The 19,763-nt window shown below is 35.1% G+C and overlaps 1 protein-coding gene across 1 annotated transcript in view; it reads right to left on the bottom strand.

Annotated features, from left to right (window-relative positions):
* The window catches only part of DNAJC1 (DnaJ heat shock protein family (Hsp40) member C1), a 97,704-nt gene that overhangs the window by 41,912 nt on the left and 36,029 nt on the right, over positions 1–19,763 (bottom strand). The window contains exons 2-7 of the mRNA XM_088533983.1: positions 18,838–18,939; positions 17,965–18,011; positions 12,368–12,533; positions 11,364–11,461; positions 10,159–10,252; positions 1,339–1,429 (exon numbers count right to left, since the gene is read on the bottom strand). Of these exons, the coding sequence (XP_088390109.1) occupies positions 1,339–1,429; positions 10,159–10,252; positions 11,364–11,461; positions 12,368–12,533; positions 17,965–18,011; positions 18,838–18,939 (598 nt within the window). The remainder of the gene's footprint in view (positions 1–1,338; positions 1,430–10,158; positions 10,253–11,363; positions 11,462–12,367; positions 12,534–17,964; positions 18,012–18,837; positions 18,940–19,763) is intronic.

Raw genomic sequence — 19,763 nt, 5'->3', positions numbered from 1 at the left:
TTTTATGAAGCAGCAAAGGAAGCCATTCAAGCACCTTGTTATAATCCTGCCAAGGGACCATATTACAACTTGACCAAACTTGATGACATTTACTGAACAGTGAAGGCCCCAAACCAGCGCCTCCCAGCGAGGGCACTGCCACGGCAAGGGCACACAGAGCAGTGGTTGTTGTTTTCCTTTTCTAAAAAAAGTCTTACGTGACACCTGGCACACCTGGCCACATGAGAAATACTGAAAGGTCATACAGGGTAATTTAGTGAAATGCTCTACAGGCTCTACACTAGCATTTTTGTAATTGATTTTTTTAACGACTGGATTCAAGACACTTTTTAAGGTCCTGCTTTGTGGTGAGCATCTCAAACGTAACGCCAGGCCCCGCTAAAAAGCTGTAAATGTCCTGTCCTGATAGACTTGGCCTGGCTCCACCATGCTCACTAAAGTGCTCAATAGTACCAATTTTATTAAATTAGGCTTAGCTACCAGTAGAACTAGGAATTATTGACAAACCCAATCTCTTTGCTGATTTTATAAAATTAAGAAATTACATAAAAATAAATAACACAGCTGTATTTTAAGTGCCTAAAGGCTTATGCGTACTCAAAGTTGTTAAATTATTATAGGGCACTGAATGCACTGGTCAAAATAATGGAATTTAAAAACATGCACTCAGGTGCAGTAAATAAAATACAGATGTGTATATGCACACACATCATTTAAAACTGATCCAAAACAGGGTAGATTTATTTGTTGCCAAAAAAGAAAGTAACTGAAAAAAGAAAAAGTCACCTACAATTCCTCTGAATACTTTATTATGGAAAGTGCTACCTTCTTCAGTCTTGTATGTATTTGAATAGCACAAACCCATTTCCAAAATCTGCATCTATGCTTCTGAAAATTTTCAAATTATTTTCAATTTCTATTTGTATCATAGAAGAAATTTTGTACAGAAGAATTACAACGTACGCTTTAAAAATTATTTGCAGACAAAAAGGAAAAATGCAGGAAAGCTCAAAATGCGCAGGTCACTTTTAATGATCTATACCTCAAAGTATATACTTCTGAGATTTCCACCCTCCTGCTAAGGAACCCTTCCAGCAAAGCATGCTTTTGTCGCTACCGTGTAGCACATAAAACATTTCACTACCACAGTTTTTATGCATCTATAAAAACAAGCGAGCAAAATTAGTCATATAATTAGTCATATAATGAAAAGCTCATGTTAATTTAGGAACAGTATATAAATATAGAAGATTTAAAATCATTTGTTCACATTCATCTTGAGGAGTAGGTACATTATATTACATATCTTGCTTATTAAGACAGTGGTAAAAAACTCACTCTGAAGTGTTTCAAGTTCAGCTTTAGCCAGGGCATCTTCTTTCTCCTTCATTTTTGTTTCTTTATATTCTATATATAATTGTCTGGCATCCTTTAAGAAAATGTTGCAATGACATTAGCATCCTTATACAAGCAAGCAATTGCAATGGCTCTGTTTTTAACTTCTCATTTAACCTCACATCGAAAAAAAATACATTCGTTTCCTTGAGATACAGAATTTTTCGATATAGAAATATTTACTTAGAAAGTAGAATTTGTGTACTAAAGGTTCATATGTAATAGTATTGATATTATAGATCATGATGCTCATTGACAGCCTGTAAAACAAAATGGAAAAGCATTGAAAATGAAAAGCATTTCTGATGACCGTATATAGCTGGTTAAGAGGCTGTGTACCCACTTTTTTCCCATCAGCGATCTGGAGGTTCAGGGAAGAAAGAAAAGTTTTTAATTGGAATAGTGTGTGCAGGAACACACAAAAGCAATTGCTAGGCAGCAGTCTTCTTACTGTGAACTCATTATGGTAATAACTGTTCATGTTCAAAAAAACCCAATTTATTCCTTTTTTTTAACAGGTTTTAAATTACTATCAAGTTGTTAAAAATAAATATTGAGGTCTTTCCCCAATGACCAGGCTAGATTCCAATCTGAAATCTATTTAAGAAACTTGTTTACGAAATTAGAAGCCCTGCCACAAACCTCACAATAATATACACATTTACAAAATTTGATGAAGTAGTAATTATGGATTTGAGTTGAAAGTTTTCCAATTTGAATCACGGACTGCTTAAGGATAAGAGGCATGAAGAGTTTTCTTAGCCTCACTTGTCTCTTTTAGAGACTGAAATTCAACCTAAACCAACAAATCTACAGCAGAGAGACTTAAAATTTTTATATACTGTCTATACATAGACAAATTCTTGTCTATATTTTCCAAACAAGCAGAACATTTCTTCCTATCAAAATTAATTGTGTTCTTAAATAAACTTAATTCTTCTTGTTTATAGACAAAAAAAAAAAAGATTCTTGCTTCAACATAATGATTCCACTTTTTATCCACAGAGGAAAATAAATGATTTTCATCTTGATCTGTAAAATATATTAAAACCTTGCTAAGTGCTTTTGGAATTTGAACTACAATCTGATCAAATACATTTAAACAAAACCTGGTCTCATATGCAATGAAATAAGGCATTTAATACATTTTTAAAACAAAGCCCAACTTAAGCAGGTGTTATTACTGCATCCTATAGCAGAAGTCATATAAAAATTGCTTAGTGCAAGGATGCTACAACACAGCAACTGCCCTTGGCATCATGCTGGCACCTGAGGGAACAGAGGGCAGAATCGAGGTCCAGCTCTGAGCAGACCCTCATAATGTTTTGGAAAGATCTCACTGATGTAAGGCAGTGCTCCTGAAGAGCCGCTCTAATTCTCACAGCAGATAATAGGGTTTAATCCAAAGAATCTTGCCAAAGAACCTTGCCTTTCTCTCTGTTTCTTTTTACGTGCACGTGGGAAACAAGAAGATCCACTTCCCTGCTAGGTTTATGGAGCATATTGCTCTGCTCATGGAGGCTTTTTAAAGAGTTTGCGTAACTTTTTGCTGCTAGAATACAGCAGACGAGAATCTCTCATGCTCCTGTTTGGTCTCTGCAGCAGGGGGAGGTATTTTTTGGTTTAATAGAAGTAAGGATAAACACCCTGGTAGGTACCACTGAGGATGACTATCATTCACAGCAGGTAAGCAGGGCTTAAGGAAACACATTCAGTTTCTATTTTACAACATACCATTACAAAACTAGGATTAGCACTGGCTCCCCTTTCAGTTTCTTGAAATAAGAAATCTCTACCATACACTGAAATATTCCTTGTATTTTCCAGATTTTGGAATTTCTTGCATCTTTATGGAACAAAAAAGAACAAAAAATGTAATGGCCAACTTCTGCTGCAAGTTTGAGACGTTCAGACTGTGTTGCATACACAGCACTCAGACACACTGATATCCAGAGAATGCTTTTGTTTAAGGCTACGATTTCAAAATGGATACAATTAACTGGCATTTAAATTTAACCCATTTGACACTGAAAGCCAATATTTGATGCTAAATTCTGGTGTAAAATCCATTATTGCTCGCAGAATCTCCAGACAGCAGGCACTAGGGGGTAACTGTCAATCTCTCCAGCGTGTCAATCATGGAACAATTGGAAATGTGGCTTAGAAGAAAATGAGACACAAGAGCTGAACAACAAAGAAAACTAGTCAGAAGCACATAAATGAATTTTGGTACTATTGCTGCTTTACAGATAGACTATGGGTTATCACTGCAAATACAGCAATACCCAGGTAACAATTGTGACCTTAGTCTTGTAATTTATTAATCACAATTTATGCCGGCTGATGCCATAATCACAAAGAAAGGGAGGACTACACAGATGGAAAAGTTTACATGTAATATAAAAATAGAAAACAAACGAAAAAGGAAACTAAATGGATTCTGAAGACTTGAGAATAAAATCCTTCCTCAAAAAAGCATCAGAAATTAGCTCTACAGATTGTAAAGAGAATTTAAATGGCACACCTGAGAAAAGATTTTAGCCAGGCTATATAGGTATTAGACCCAGTAAGTTGCAATGAACGAAAAACTGAAAAACAATTTTAAAAGGACCCCAAAAAGTTTCTCTAAAACAAAATACTAGTTTTCAAGAATATTCAATTTTTATCATAAATACATTTCAAAGTACAAAGTCTGAAAGTATTCTAGCAGCAGGCTCCACCTTACCTAATTTGAACACAAAAATATTTTGTTCTTTCTTGCAAGAGCTTGAGAAGTTACCAGAGAACAATAACATGGATGTGTTAGTTTTCTTCACTATCAAAGCAGTAGCATGCACTTAGTCAGGTAAAAAATGAGGAAAGAGGGCTTACACAGGCTAGTTTATTATACTGGCATTTCAAACACCCATTTTACATAGAGGAGAGAGAATGTAAAAATAGTCAATTAGAAACTCAGAATTTTGTAATTAGCATTTCTAAATTATAGTTCAATTGCAATGTGTAAAAAGTTTCACTGATTACATTTGATTTTCAAAAAGTGCCGTGGAAGAAAAATAAGACTGTCAGATAAACATTTTTATTAACATATTTTTAATATTTTAATAGCAAACAGAAAAAATGTTATAAAGTACTTATAATTCAATTCTTCTCGATACTAGTATTGTCTACTGTCAATATCTTTAGAAATTCCAAGAAAACCTGCACTTACTACTGAGTTACCTAAAAATACAAAAAAAAATTCTTGATACTGCATTTGAGGTTTTTTTTTTTTTTTTTTTTTTTTTTTTTTTAAATCAACACATGCATATTTAATTCAAACTCTACTATTCCAGGAATTAACATCTTCTGTTCTGAATAATCCTCATTCTCTGCAGTCTCTCCTTGATGCCTGGGGGGCAAGGAGGTTGTGCTAGGTGGTTGGTTTATTTTGCATTTCTTTCCCCTCCAGCCAATCTTCCCGACTTTCTGGTCTACCTCAGAAAGCCCAGAGGTCAGCAGAAGTAAGGCAAACAACTTGCCGTACTGGCCATATGTGAATCTTCACTACAGATTTTGTGATAGGGCAGAGGGATGTTTTACTTCTGTGGGGTGAGAGACTCCTACAAACAAAACAGTCCTCTAAGAATTTACAAGCAACTGGAAATACTCCTACAAGCATATTTAAATTGTTATACTAAAAGCATTTTCTTTGCCAGGTTTTAACCTTTCAGCCCAGTGTTTCTTACAATTTGTGAGAGAAACATCAGTCATGAAAAAAACTATGTTTATGGGAGTACTGAAGAACACAGAGTCACTACAAGATTACTGCAGCATTCAACCTTCAATTTGCAATAAAAAATAAGATTCCTTATGCCATAGCAAAAACACCATGGAAGTACCATCATTTAAATTTCTCTTCATCATTTTTATCGTTGCTCAACAGCAAGCCAGGAAACGGGAAACATTTTACTCAGGGAATCCCTGGAGAGACACGAGGTGCTGCCGGGCTCCCAGCCGGCCACAACCTGGGGGCAGCTCCCAAGGCCCTGGGGCTGCGCGAGCAGCGGCCACCTGGGCTCCTGCTCTCCCTGCTGCCCGTCTCAACGCGCACGAGTCAAATACAGGAACCCGAGGGGAAAACGGGGCTGCAAGGGCCCCCGGGACCCTTCACACAAAGCAGCCCAGCGGACAGCGCGCACCGTTCGGTAGCCGAGAGCCGGTGTCACCGCGTCCTCGGGAGCTGCTCCTGGAGCCGCAGCCCCTGGCACGCGCTGTGCGCACGCGGACAAACAGAAGGGGATGTGAAGGAGCGGAACAACACGGGCTACCACAGAACAAGGGGCAGGAAAAGGCAAGTTTCTTTAGTGGCTGATGTTCACGCAGAATGTGGGTAATGCCACAAAGCACTCTCTCCAGAGCATCAGACAGTACCCAGTTCAATGCAAATGATTTCTGCTCGCTTATATACAGGCAGAGAACTCGTTTTATCATCTCCTCTCCCCTGACCTGCCCCTAAGCTCCTAATTGACCTCGGGGTCAAGAGCCTCATCCCCAGTTTGGTTCTTCCAACGTCTGTGAAATAAGACGGAGCAGAGCGAGCGAAGGGGAATCACTCAGGCCACACATCCTGCGACAGCTCCCACAACATCTGCCAACGTCGGCACGCTGCGCGGTGCTGGAGCACCTCAGAACCCTGCAAACCTGGGAATTAGGCAGACATACAGCCCCAGAATTGACTAAATCTCTCAGAAATCTTTTTTTAATCATGCATTATTGAGTGCGATGAAATATATTTTAGTATCACGCTATGATTTTATACAAAGTCATACAGGGAGACAAAATTAACTTACAAAAAGAAGACTGGATTCAACTGGGAAACATTTAAAGCCAACTTTGCCAAAGGAGATGCCCTGGAGAGGCAAAGCCTCTCGAGTTTAATGACACATTGCCAATCCATTTAAGGCAGAACTGAACCATCTCTAAACAGGTGTTGAAATGAATCATGGATTAAAAGAAAACCTGAGGAAAACCTGCCAAGAAATTAAACACCTCTGGGTCAGTAGTTTGAATCTAATCCAAGCTACTACATCAGCTACAGTAATTACCATCTGGTGGTCTACATAAAAATATATTACTGGTCTTTCTATTTTAAGCCACTTCATAGTAGCCAAAGATCGTTGAAAACAAAAGTTTTGATCATAACTGAGAGCAGTGCAGATAACCTCACCAGGTAGCACCGAGCGGCTCCCTGCCGAGCTCCGCTGCCTCCTCAGCACTGCCAGCAGCTCACCGACGGGGTGGGCAATAATTAACAGTAATTACTGTATTTCTATTATCTAGAGATAATAGAAAAACTTTGTTTTCTTTACATGAAAGAAAAGAATTTTGTCTGTATGAAACAGACAAAAAGCCTTTCTGCTTGATTACAGCCAGGCCAACTGCAGGATCACAATGCAACATTCAAAAAAAAATTAAAAAAAAAACTTCCTAGTTCTTGCCAACATTAATAAAAACAGTTAAAAAAAAACAACTACCCATGTCTAAGCTTCAGCATATAAAGTTGAAGGAAAAGTACTTGTCTGGAACACTAATGGACACTCTATTTTCTATTTTCAAGAAATATATTGTGAAGAATAATTAGCAAGATATAACACTTAAATTGCATGTCAGACAAAACTCTGGACAATTCTTTGGGGAATAAACTGCACTTTATACACGATTCTTCTGTCACCAAAAACAGTATAATTAACACAATGTCTATTCTGTATTGCATTCACCATTTGAACCAAAGTTCTTGCACACTATATTTAGCTGCTCTACTTCTTTATGAAAATAATTTCCAGTTCCAATAAGCATTTTAGTTCAGTTTTGTTGTTCTGTTCAATAAAAAAAGACACAGTCTTCTTCTGGGTCATTACCATGAGAGTAAACTAAATGAGCCTACAAACAATTTGCATTCGGGGTTCTATATTTTTCTTGTGCCTACCTTGTAAGAATTAAATTTGATAGTATTGAATGTAATTTACACTCCACTTAGTGTTTCTTTTGCATCAAATATATTTGATTTATGGTACACTTTAAATATTCTTTCCCTGCACTTCTTCAAACAAGCTTTAAGATGTTGCTTTATCTCTCAAATTTAACTAAGCTAAATGCACAGATATAAAAACCTATTTAGTCTCCCTCAAAATAAAATTGCCAACAGTTAAAAATAAACAGTCATTTCTGGGTTTCTCTTATACCTCTCTCACCAATTTCTCTTCCAATTTCTTGAGATAAAATGCAGAATACAATAAAATGGCACAGGCCATCAGAAGGGCATGCAAACAAAGCATTTTTCTTCAGTAGAGGCCCACCTTAATTATTTTAAGTGCCTCCTTCTGAAATCTGACATTTTGAAGGAGCAGGGGATGTGGAAGACAGACACTCAATTGGATAAATGAGTCAGACATGGGCAGAAGCCCCGCACCCTGAATCACCAGGCAGAGCTGCCGTGAGGAGCATGTGCACGCTGAGGAACCTGGTGGGAGGGAAGGGGTGTTGGGGAAAGAAATCAAAGAACTGGTACCAGAAGCAGCAAAAAGAAAGTTTAAAGTGCTCCTTTTTTTTTTTTTTTTTTTTTAAATAAGATTGACTTTGAAAAAGTTTTGTTCCCTTAATTTGAGGAAACAGTTCGGTTGAGTTCAGTTATTTCAGAGTTAGCCTTAAGAGCTGTGAAACACGTAGCGGAAGCAATGCGTAATTGTAAGCATCACCAAAACTCTGCCCATCCCTGTCCCAACTGCAGTTCTTTTAAATACAGATTATTCTTTTTTAGAATCTAGCCTGCAATTGTATTAGTAATGAATGAACAACAGTCAACTTTGAAAACAATGTGTGGGGGCTCTTTAATGACTGAAAAAATCATTTTGATTAACTCAGTAAACATCTACAATCTATAGCAGCTATCCCTGTGTCAGCCAGGGCAACATCTCGTTAATAAATTATCTCTGTAACTGGTACATATAACACAATTATTAAATGCCTGTGGGTGTTAGGGGCTTCCCTTTCAGCTAAACTGCCCTAGTGATTCTGCTTGCACTAAAGCCTGAAATACATTGAAATCTCTGGGGCAATTTAGCTGAGAACCTCATATTTTTGCCTTCGAGTTTCTCTACAAGCCTTCTAGCTTTCAATTCCTCTGTACCCTGCTTCCCCTGCCACCACGTCCCAGCTTGCTGGTTTCCAATTTTCCGCGGGTTACTAGATACCTTATATTTCAACATCATTTATTTAAAAAAAGGCAAGAGTTATGTCACATACAGTTCCTGTATTTAAACTGCACAGCAATAGGTATTGGCTAGGTGTCAAACTAAGCTCAACACATCACTATATTCAGCTTTTCTGGCAAGTCAGGGAGACGTAATGGCTGTGTTTGGAATAAAAAAATTGAAAGCCCAGTTATATTTATTTATTTTAAATAGAGTATCTCAGAATCAAAAATCAGGGAAAAGGACAGCTTGGAGAGACTATATATAAAGCCATAATTTACAATTCTTTATGAATGTTACTGTATTATGTAATATTTATATGTTCCATTAGTGAAATTAGTGAAATAGTTTAATTACGTGTTAAAAAATTCAAAAAGGTAGCAACAGCAGCTAGTAAAGTTAATTCTTCTCCAGCCAGCTTGTCTCACTGAGAAAAGCGCAACAAAGCTCAACTTGACCACAAGTTAGCATGGTCTTTTTTACTTTAAAAACATGCAAGAAGATTAAGAAAGGTTACGTGAGTAAACTTGCCATATTGTTCTGCTGAAACTTTCGAAGGAAAAAGGAATCTTAACTTGCATATCTCCTTTCAAGAAAAGTTACAGTCTAAAAGAAACGAATGTCTGATCTTCATGCTTGTATTTATTTCATTTATAACCTTTTTTTTTTTTTCCTAACAGACTAGTAATTGCAAACCTTATGTTTTTTTAGTTTGCAGACAGATATTGAATGTCAATGCCACACTGAAATACTCCAGAGTTAATACGCAGTATTTTTGCAGAATAAAATTAAATTCACCTTACTCTCTCTGACCCATATTGATTAGTCAGTAGTTAGTGACTAAGGTCACTAAAATAACCCGCAAGTTTGTGATCAAAGCACATGGAAAGCAGTGTCTGATATTGAAGAAATGATTTCAGTAACTGATTTTCTGAAAATAGTTACACAGTCAAGAATACTAGCTGCATTTTACAATTCAAACTATTGACTGAAGAAAAAAAAAGTCCTTTGGATAAGTCCAAATTAAAGCTTCTAATTTACTACTGAATCTTTGTTAGTTCAGCATTTTCCGATATCTATTTATATCATTATCAAGTGACTTAAAAGGAAAATTCACTCAATTTAGAAAGTGACTTCATTGTTCTCTCAAATCTAAGCTAGATATTAATATATACTATAAAAATACAGTGCTTGAAATAACAAAAATATTTTTATTAACTTTTTTTTTAAAAAAAGCTATTCCGATTCGGGTGTAAACATATCACCTCAGCCTCATCATTCACTCTTGCAGTTTTGCCTAACAGGTACTTCTGCAGGAATTTTCTAACAGATTAACATCAATATTCATTTTTAATATATTCACAGTTTGATGAATTAATGAGATTAAAATAACCTACAAACAGTAATCCTTCTTTATATAAGGCATATTCATTACACAGGAAATTCATATGAGCAAGTACTATGGATTTGATCATATGTAACACCATCAAAAAAAATAAAAGTAATATTAGGTAATATTAATTATTGGTATTACCTGGATTAGCTGAGGTAAAGCTTTCACAGTGAGACAGAACCAGATTCCCAGCTTGCAAGGGAGCAAGTCATGCCACTGTGGTTTGTCCAGGACTCTGCAGCCAAACAGAACTGTAAGTTTTTCATTCCTGCTACACAACACTACACGGCAGAAAGCTGGAACCCTCCCACTAACTTGCAAAATAATTATCACTTGACAATTCATATTAAAATGTATAAATATTTAATACAAAAGATAGTTCTGAATATTTAATAGAAAATACATCACACACAACAGCTAGTTTCTATTCTAGCACCTACATATTTTAATCTCTTAAAAAGAGCTTTTTCTAAAAGGAAATAAATTCATAAGCCGCATAAGCACTGCAGTTAAAAAAAGCTCATGCCTCACCCAAGTGTTCACAAGTGCTGACAACCAGATATGAAGACTGTAGCATAAACAAAACAATACATAAAAATTAATGTCATTTGCAGTTCACTGAAGCATTATTCACTGATGTCATCAGGAAAGACGACAGGCAGAATGGTCTCTGATCTCTATCCTGCATTGATCCAGTTCATGCCCCTGCTGTGTGAACTATTTAAACCCTTTATTTCTTTCTATGAATCAATAGAAGAAATGGTGGTATCTCTTGGAGTGTCCTGAAAGTCACTATTTCCCTATGTGTTCTTAACTAAACGGCAGTGTTAGAAGCCTTTACAAACACCTTTATTCTAAGCTTCTTAGGCATTTTAAGTACAGTTTTGTCTAACATTTGTTTCTAAGCTAACTGGACAGAAAACAAGCATTCAAATCCACTTAAAAATCACTGTTAGTGTGGCAATAAATTAAAGCTCAAATGGAAATTTTAATCAAAATCTTCAGCAAAAGATCTTCAAAAACAGAACCACCTGCAAAATCTTTCAAAAAAAAAAAATCACACCGAACTTCTACAGATAATATCCTTCTGCTAGGGCAACATCAATAGTTCAGTCTTAATCTTTTACTTATTGTTGATCTACTCAACACACACCATACTTTTATTTACAAATCAGAAAATATAAACACATGCACACTGTCACACTTGATACTTGCCATGGCTACTACCACAAATCCAGATATTTTCCTCATAAGAGTATGGGAAAGATTCAAGGAGAAAATGACAGAATTAACTCATAGCTGATAAAATGTTTAGAAATAGAGAAAACAAGAGAGTTTCTTCCCACCTTTCATTTTTGTCAAAAGCAGCAGATTTGGCTTCATCCACACTCCTGCCTCCTGTTTTTTTCTTCTTCTCCCTCTTTTTTCTGCTAAGCAGTTCATCCTTGATGTAGAAAGAACTATGGTTACAGGTTATCATTAACATGTAAACCACAAATGTTACTGGGACTCTTCTGTGAAGGGTAAACATTAGAGTAGCATTTATGCAAATGCATCTAGGGGTCCTACATGATTAAGTAAAATGATCTATCTTAACAATAACTGTTGCCATGGCATCCAGTCTTTAAACACACATGAAGTCCAGTTCTGTCAGTCATGTGTATCTCCATAGCAATCAAAGTTTTCTAAGAGGAGAAAGCATTCAACTTGCCTCCTTTCTAATTCATCAACTTTAACAATGCAGTGGAAAAATAATAATAAAAAAAGTAAATGCTAATATATGATTTTTTCAAGTTATACTTAGTATTTTTAGTCTAAATGCAAGACTTTTACATACCAAAAAATAAGAAAGATAAAATATAATGTGGTTTTAAACTGCTTACCGATATCTATCCTGTTAACAAAAACCCTAAACAAAAAAGCTTTTAGATGAGAACAAAGGCAAAGCAAGTATGATTATCAGCCAAATAAAAGTGATTATTTTAAAATGATATTTAGGAAAAGCATAAAAATTACTACAGTAGCATATGATTCTGCTTTAGCACATGATTCTGCTTCAACACATGACAGAAGAGTATTTAGCCCTCTTCTTTCAACTAAAAACCAAGAGCTATCTCTTGCTATTTATTATCAATTCTAGGAAACGGATGAAGTAGTTTTTAGACTACTACTTTGGATTTGCTGAATATCTTATTCTATAATTATTATCATTTTAAATGTAATCGTTTTAAAATATGAAAAATCCAAATTCCAAAGAAGGGAGGCAGTAGAGATCCCCATAACATGCCAACTTCTGCCGGAAACTCAATAGTAATAATTGAAGCAAGTTTGATTTATTAGCAATACTTACCAGCTGTTTTTCCAGGTAGATTGACCAAACCACAGCATAATGACCCACTGTGAGTATAATGAACAGGAGTAATGCCAGCTCAGCATTGCTCATTTTTCTCACCCGCCTGTAGTAGAATACAGGCTGTCGCCAATCTGGTAGACCATTGATCAGAATATCATCATACCTACGGCAGCAAATACAACAGACTTTCATGGAGAGCTTAAAATTAAATAAGCCAAAGCACCTAATTACAAAGCAAACAACATCCATAGACTGTTGGAATAATTTACAAACACTTACATACAGGCAATCGTTTAGCATTTTTTAGAAAGCAGCATAACATCCTTTGTCAAATGCTAAGCTTGGATCTGGAATTTGAAGCCTCATGTTGTGGAAATTTAACTATTTTTTCTGCATGAGACTAGATATCTCAATTACTCGTGCAGCATCCCAGCCGATTCACTTAGGAAATAACGGAGTGGTAGAAACGTGCACGTGCCCTCCCTGCCTATCAGTGGCCAGGTCTCCACCACAGAAGCGAATAACAAAACACATTTAACACAAAGCACCAAAGAACAACAAGCCCCAACTACTATAAACCTTTTTTTTTTTTCTTTTCGCAATTTAAAGCACAAGTGCTAGGGAGAGGGAAAAGTTTTTGTTTTGTTCTCTAGAAGCACTATATCTATTAGGAAAAACGATGGCAGAATTAATATATATTTTCTAGTCAGATATGAAATTAAGTTAAAGTTTGATTATAATGTTACAAAACGAGATTCACCACAGCTATTTTGATTTTCTATTTGAAAAGCTGCTTCCAAAATCAATCTATTTTAATACTGCTTGAATATACTAAAATTACTCTCTGTATAAAAAGCATTTTTACAAGCATATGCAAGTTTTCCCCAACACAAACTTCTTGAAATATCTTAGCACGTCCATAGTATCAACTTTTATTTACAGAACACTGTCATCAACCAAAAAAAAAAAAAAAAGAAAGAAAGAAAGAAAAAACTTACCTCCTTTTTAGCTAAGTTTTAAAACTAGTGTTTCAATCAAATCTATAAAGTAAACTGAATAAACCTGTATGTTCTAAGACACACAACCTGTTCACTTAAACTGAACACGACTCATTACATATTCTAATCACACCATTTCCAGAATTAAATCTGCGCTGAAAGGCCTAATTTGGTGCAACACATTGACCAAAATATTTTAATTAAAAATATTCTGAGTTAGTCGCAGGCCTAATTACAGGAATAGAAATAGGGCCTATATTGTCATGCAGGTCAGTAGAACTCAGTAGTAGGTTTTTCTCAAGTAAATTGACCGATCCAGGAATAATAGCGCAGCTGCTAAACTGCCAGTCTTGACATGTAAATCAATTTAAATGCAACAACTGCACTAGCTACTTTGATAGTTATTAAATTGATACCTTGGAGATGCACTAAAAAAAAAAAATCCACAATCAAATTCATTTTTAGGCAGAAAAAGAGAAAGTCTCTGTAGGCAAATAAAGAATACACTTTAACACCTCTGGAAAACCTGACTTCTGATATAACATTCATTCAAGTTGGTGAATGTAGCTAGATTATTTCTAGACTAAAGATTTAATACTACAAGTCTATTATCCACTAGTGTAAGTTTCCATATAATAAATTTTCCTTTTCCAATAAGTCAGAATGAAGCTACTACTGTATGAAGAACTTCTGATGCCTTAACACAAGCTATCTGCACAGAAAAATTGCTTAGAATTCATGTTATTTCAGAATGAGAATTTTTACTTAACTATTTTTTCTGTGTTAAGTTTCAGGAACAGGAAAATACAAGCATTACTATTTAATCAAAAAACACTGTATTTTCTGACTATTTTAGGATTAGAATACAAAAAAAAATAGAAATCAAACCACTTTAATAAATTATGTTAATAATAAGATTTCACAAAAGATGCAGTTTTTTGATGGAGACTTCAGGGAAATACATATGGAGTACCAGGAAAGAATAATTTTCTATGGTATTACTACCAATTTATTAGTTATTCATCTTTCTTGCACAATAAGGAATGTTAGCCAAGATGCTGCAAATTTGGCTACTGGTTAAATAAGCTCCATGTATCCCAATGGAAAAACTTTGTAATACTTAAAAAAAGATTGGAAAAGAAATGTTTGGCAAGCATCATCTATTATAAATTACCTTTTAAGAAAAAATAAATTAAGATAGCAGAATCTCTTGCATTAAGCGCTTTAAACAGCCCTCTGTATTTACTAGGCTATGTCTGCGGTTCCGAACAAGAGTCTCCAAGGATTAAGTCTCAGAATCAATGCTCTATTGATTTTACTATCAATGAGCATTATGGCTCACACGACTGGCCATTTTAAGAGAAGATAGCTTCTATTATAACCCACTTTTTAGAATATATACTGTTAAAAGATAAATCACTGCTTTCAACAGTAATTAAGCTCCGTATTTGAAAAATAAAGATAGCAATGATTTTTAGTTTTTGCAATGGAAAATGATCCTTCTGAAACTCAGAAGCTTCTCATAATTTTTAAATCTCGATTTCCACATTTAGGATGTGTTAAATAAAAGTACACATTTTTCTCATTAAATAATTTTTAATAGAAATCTCTATTAACTACTAAGGCTAGTCAGTTAATCCATATGCAGCAAGATATATACATTCAATATTTAATTATAAAGCCTTCTTCCAACTTATTTTAATTGCTACTCTCTCTCTCTCTATATATATATATAACTGAGAAGGAAACATAAATCTATAGCATTTTTTCTTAGTAGTACACTGAATGCAGCAAATATTTGTCATATGCATGTGCCTAGCAGTGGTCTCTAAAACGCAGCAGTTCACAAGCTAAGCCCCCGCAAAGAACCTATTCAGAAACAAAAAAAAGGCTCCAAACATTTATATTATTTGTTTGTTTGAAATATTCAGGGTATTACACACGGCTAGTTAGCAACCTGTTACAAGAGTATTAAAATTTCGATCGTCTGTGAAGTTCCATAACACAGTTTTAGAATTCTTTGTAGAATCTATGATATTGCAAAAAAATCCATTAACTGAAGCAGCTAATTACAGTATAACCTTTTTTAATAGAATTTACTTTTCCCTTTAAGAAGGCCCCTGCATTTCATATTTCACATTATTTCAGAGATCTGATACAGTTTATAAAAGATGTCAAGCTTGAATTAATGAGATCTATTCTGAACTAGGGGAAGACCTTGCTGGTGTTTTTTATTTTTCCTCAAGCCATCAAAGCTTCCTATATCCTACGAATGCAGTCATTTAATTATAATGATAGCTAGATAAACACCTTTCTTACACTAAACCAGCATATCTTGATTCATTTGCAAATGCTTCCTGTAATCAACTCCACATTGTTAGAGAGGACAGAGCCCCGTAGGTAAAACGCTCCTTAAAGGCTACAAACAATGCTGTTAAAGTCTAAAATGCTTTGCCTAACTGAATTAAGAAAATGAGGGGGGAAAAAAAGAAAATCTACTTTTTCATAAATTAATCAAAAGGTAACAAAATATATCAAGTTTATTTGCCAATAAATATCTTAAAAAGCAGTGTGTACCTATCTCTACATACCCTGGAGATAACCAGGGGTGTAACATGGTAATATTAGTTTACTTCATGATTGCTCAGTGTTGACGAGCCCAAGAGATATCAAGGGTGCCCTACAGTTTCTCCTCTGTGCACAGGGAGAACAGTAAATTTTGAGCCAGGTTCATCGCCTCGTGCAATGCACTTTCAGCCTTGCATAACCAAATATCTCATTTTCAGCATCCAAAATAGGAAGATCCCAGCACAAAACCCCTCGCTGTCTCCTTTCCCCTGCCGTAGGGTTGCAAGCAATACTGGAGGAGAAACATTCCTAGGAGGGGAGTAGCTCCTAGCATGCTAGTTAAGGGCATGACATAGCAATGTCTTACAGGACAGGGAAACAACCCCCCTGTCTTTTCACACATAGAGTTTATAAGTTTCAACTGAATAATAAATTTGCTCAATAAAGATTTTCTGAAAGAGACGAGACTATGCAGTTGCTCTGCTCTACACACGGCAACACGGTTTAATTGAGTATGAAAGCTATATGAGACACACTTTCATACTGTGCAAGAAAAATACAACCAATACTGTCTCTATGTACACACACGCACACACATATATATACACACGCACATATATATATAAAGCTATTGAGAGTGAAATCAACTAGACTACAACAACTTACTGTAGATTTAATTTCCCATTTGCAAATTGTGGTGTTACACTAATTAACAGTATTATTTCCTCGACCAGACTGGCTAAAGGTTAGTAACTTTCACAATGTACAGAAGACTTAAAAACACAATTTTAACAAGCTTCTGCATCTCAAGTTCATGGAAAAAAAAAAAAAAAAGGTAATATATTATAGAGGTAATTCCCACAAGCTCCATGATGGAACTAATATCCAGAGAGCTGGAATCACAACGTATATTTTAAAAAAGGTTACAAACAAAAAGATGGGCAAATCTATGGTATAAATCACTTTTTAAGTGGTCTGAACCCATTTAGCTAACAACATTTTAACTTTCTTCGAGGAGAGTAGAAACCACACTAAAATTCTCTAGTGAGAGGTATAATTAAAAACAAAACAAGACACAAATTTCCAAAAGCACTTCTTCTAAGTACATTTCCATGACACTTCAACAGAGGATTATCAAAATGTAGATAATCTGTACTATAAAACCTGGACTCCAGCCAAGACATCTCCAAAGCCAAAAACACTTCAAGAAATGTCTTGTGAAAGACTTGTAAGGTAGAAGATGTTTTAATGAAACTCCAATCTAAAAGCATAGCTTCTTTTGCTATGGCCCAGTTACCCTGGTAAACATTAATTTAAATGAACATCCTAAATATGTGTGTGTGTGTATATATATATATATGCATACACACACACACACACTTCAAGAAAGCAGATCAACCGTAGATTTTTATTCCTTAATTCTATCTCCTTCAGGTATTGCTGAATATGCTCCTGATGCTGCCAGGGCAACTATCAATTATTAACAACACATTGCTATCTGGATACTACTAAACCAGACTACAATATTATAGATGTCTTTGAAAGAAAACAACAACAAAAAAGCAGAAAAAAATATTAAAGGTGGCATACACTGGAAAAAAATGTAAATAACACAAAAAGAACCTTTTATTGATATACTGATGTATGACAGACAGCTGAATCTGAGTGGACTATATTTACACGAAGAGCATTAAAAAATAAAATAAAATAAAATAAAAATAAATCAGTGATAATTAGCAGGACTAACAAACAGAAAAAAAAATCAAGTGATATTATACTTAGGTGTTAAACATGACTTCTTCCAAATGGAAACTGGCTTTTAAAGTTCTTTCAAAACCTATTTTTAAAGAGAACTAATCCATATATGCCACAAGAACAGAAAACAGATTCTCCCTTAAGCCAGATACAAGCTTTAGTTAAACAGTTATATAAGAACAACTGAAATTATGTAAAAAATCTGTCAGGCCAAATAGTTTATCTGCAGCATACACGATTACTTTATTGAAGAACCTATGTAAATCAACTCACCTCTGCCTCCTTTCTTCATCCTTTAAAACCTCATAGATAGCCACCAACTAAATAAAAAACACAGAAAGAATAGGAAAAGGTTTACTTCAGGGTTTGAATTTTCAAAATTTGTGTACTATTGTCATATTCTACACTTACTAACAAATGTTCTTTCCTAGATTTGAGTTTTCTAAGCTCATCAAGGGGAACTGGGGGGAGGAGGAGTGTCATAAGTGTACTAGAAACCAGATATACAAGCAAGCAAGTTTTTACAAAACACATTCCGCCCCAACACACAAACATCTCAGACTCTGAGACCTGTCTCAGTTACAGCTTAAAAAGGGGCATCACATATTTCCTTTTAAAGATCTCATTAAAACTATACTACCAAAAGACTGTGCTTGGCCACCAGAAGCATCTTATTAAATGGCAGATCTAATTCTAGTAATCCCATGGCTTTGCTCTACAAAGCTTCAAGAGAGGAAAACGTTCAAGAATGAACTAATAATTTTCATTAAATTATGACCACAGTAAACAACTTGCATTGAAACCTGATCAGAAATTTTTCTCACTTCTTTCAAAAATACAACTATAAACAGTCCTCAGGAAAAGAATAAAACACACATTTTCCTCATAAGAGTATACATTTAAATATTTTAATGCATTCACATTTTAATACACAAATAGCTAGCCAAATCCAAGTTACTGAACAAGTTAAAAAGAATTTACAACTCTCTCAGAACTAACCTGGCTGTAACTCAGGATTCAACTTTTCCATCATTTTAAAGGTGCATCCTCATTTTCAATAAAGGCATATAATTATAAACAGTTCTCGTTAAAAAAAAAAAAAACCCACACTTTTATTACCTTTAACTTCTATCATGTTGCACTTACCTGTCTAAATTGTATTTCTGCATTTTCATCTTTATTCTTGTCCGGATGTAAAATTAGTGAAAGTTTTCGATACGCCTTCCGAATGTCTGCAGATGAAGCATCCTAAAAACACAAACAAAGCAAAGTGTCAGAAACAAATTCCCAAAAGCTTTTTGAGATCTGAAAACAACCAGCCAAGCGCAAGAGGCAAGTCAGTGCAACCCAGAGAGTCTAAAACCAAATCCGGTCACTCGCCTGACCCATGGGACTGAACAATGCTTTAGTCCAACTCAACTCTCATCACAACTTATTATACATTCATTACAATGATATTTGCTAAAAATCTCAAACGCTTTCTTCCTTAAAAGTTAACCAATCTGGTCGCTGTACCAATTAAAAGTTCAATTAAAAAGCCAGAAATATTACATATGCATGTCTTCAAGGAAGTCATAATTTCTTCAAATTATCATGCTCAATTTACCAACTCAAGACTTGCCATGAAGTGTGTCCTTATTAATATTTACACAAAAGTCAGCGCACATAGGACTTCCATTCAACTTTGGTTTCACCTTGTCTAAGGAATTTTTCTTTTAAGTATTGCATTATTGAAGTTACATTGTGGCACTAGCATCAATCTATGCCTGAAAAATGATAAAGATGGCACACATTATGAAAAGAAAAAATGCAAAAGGTAAAGTGAATAAATGACTGCCATTTAGTGCGTGCTACAAAGATCATCACAACAGAAAGATGTCAAGAGGTGTATTAAACAGACCATAGGCGTTACACTCACCAGAAGATCCACAAAGCATCATTGAACACAACCTCTTGGCTTTTCTTTTTTCTTTTTGTTTAAACAAACAGCTCCAAGGCAACATTTTACAAATAAAGTACGTGTCTGTCAAGCTTAAATTCTTGGGATTTTTTCATATATATAAGTGAATATT

This window comes from Tinamus guttatus, unplaced genomic scaffold (genome assembly GCF_059628265.1).
Source record: "Tinamus guttatus ecotype Peru unplaced genomic scaffold, ASM5962826v1 Tinamus_guttatus_pri_ptg000530l, whole genome shotgun sequence".
In the NCBI taxonomy this organism is placed as follows: domain Eukaryota; kingdom Metazoa; phylum Chordata; class Aves; order Tinamiformes; family Tinamidae; genus Tinamus; species Tinamus guttatus.
Note: the sequence above shows the minus strand (reverse complement) of the source record. Positions and strands in the feature narration are given on the sequence as shown.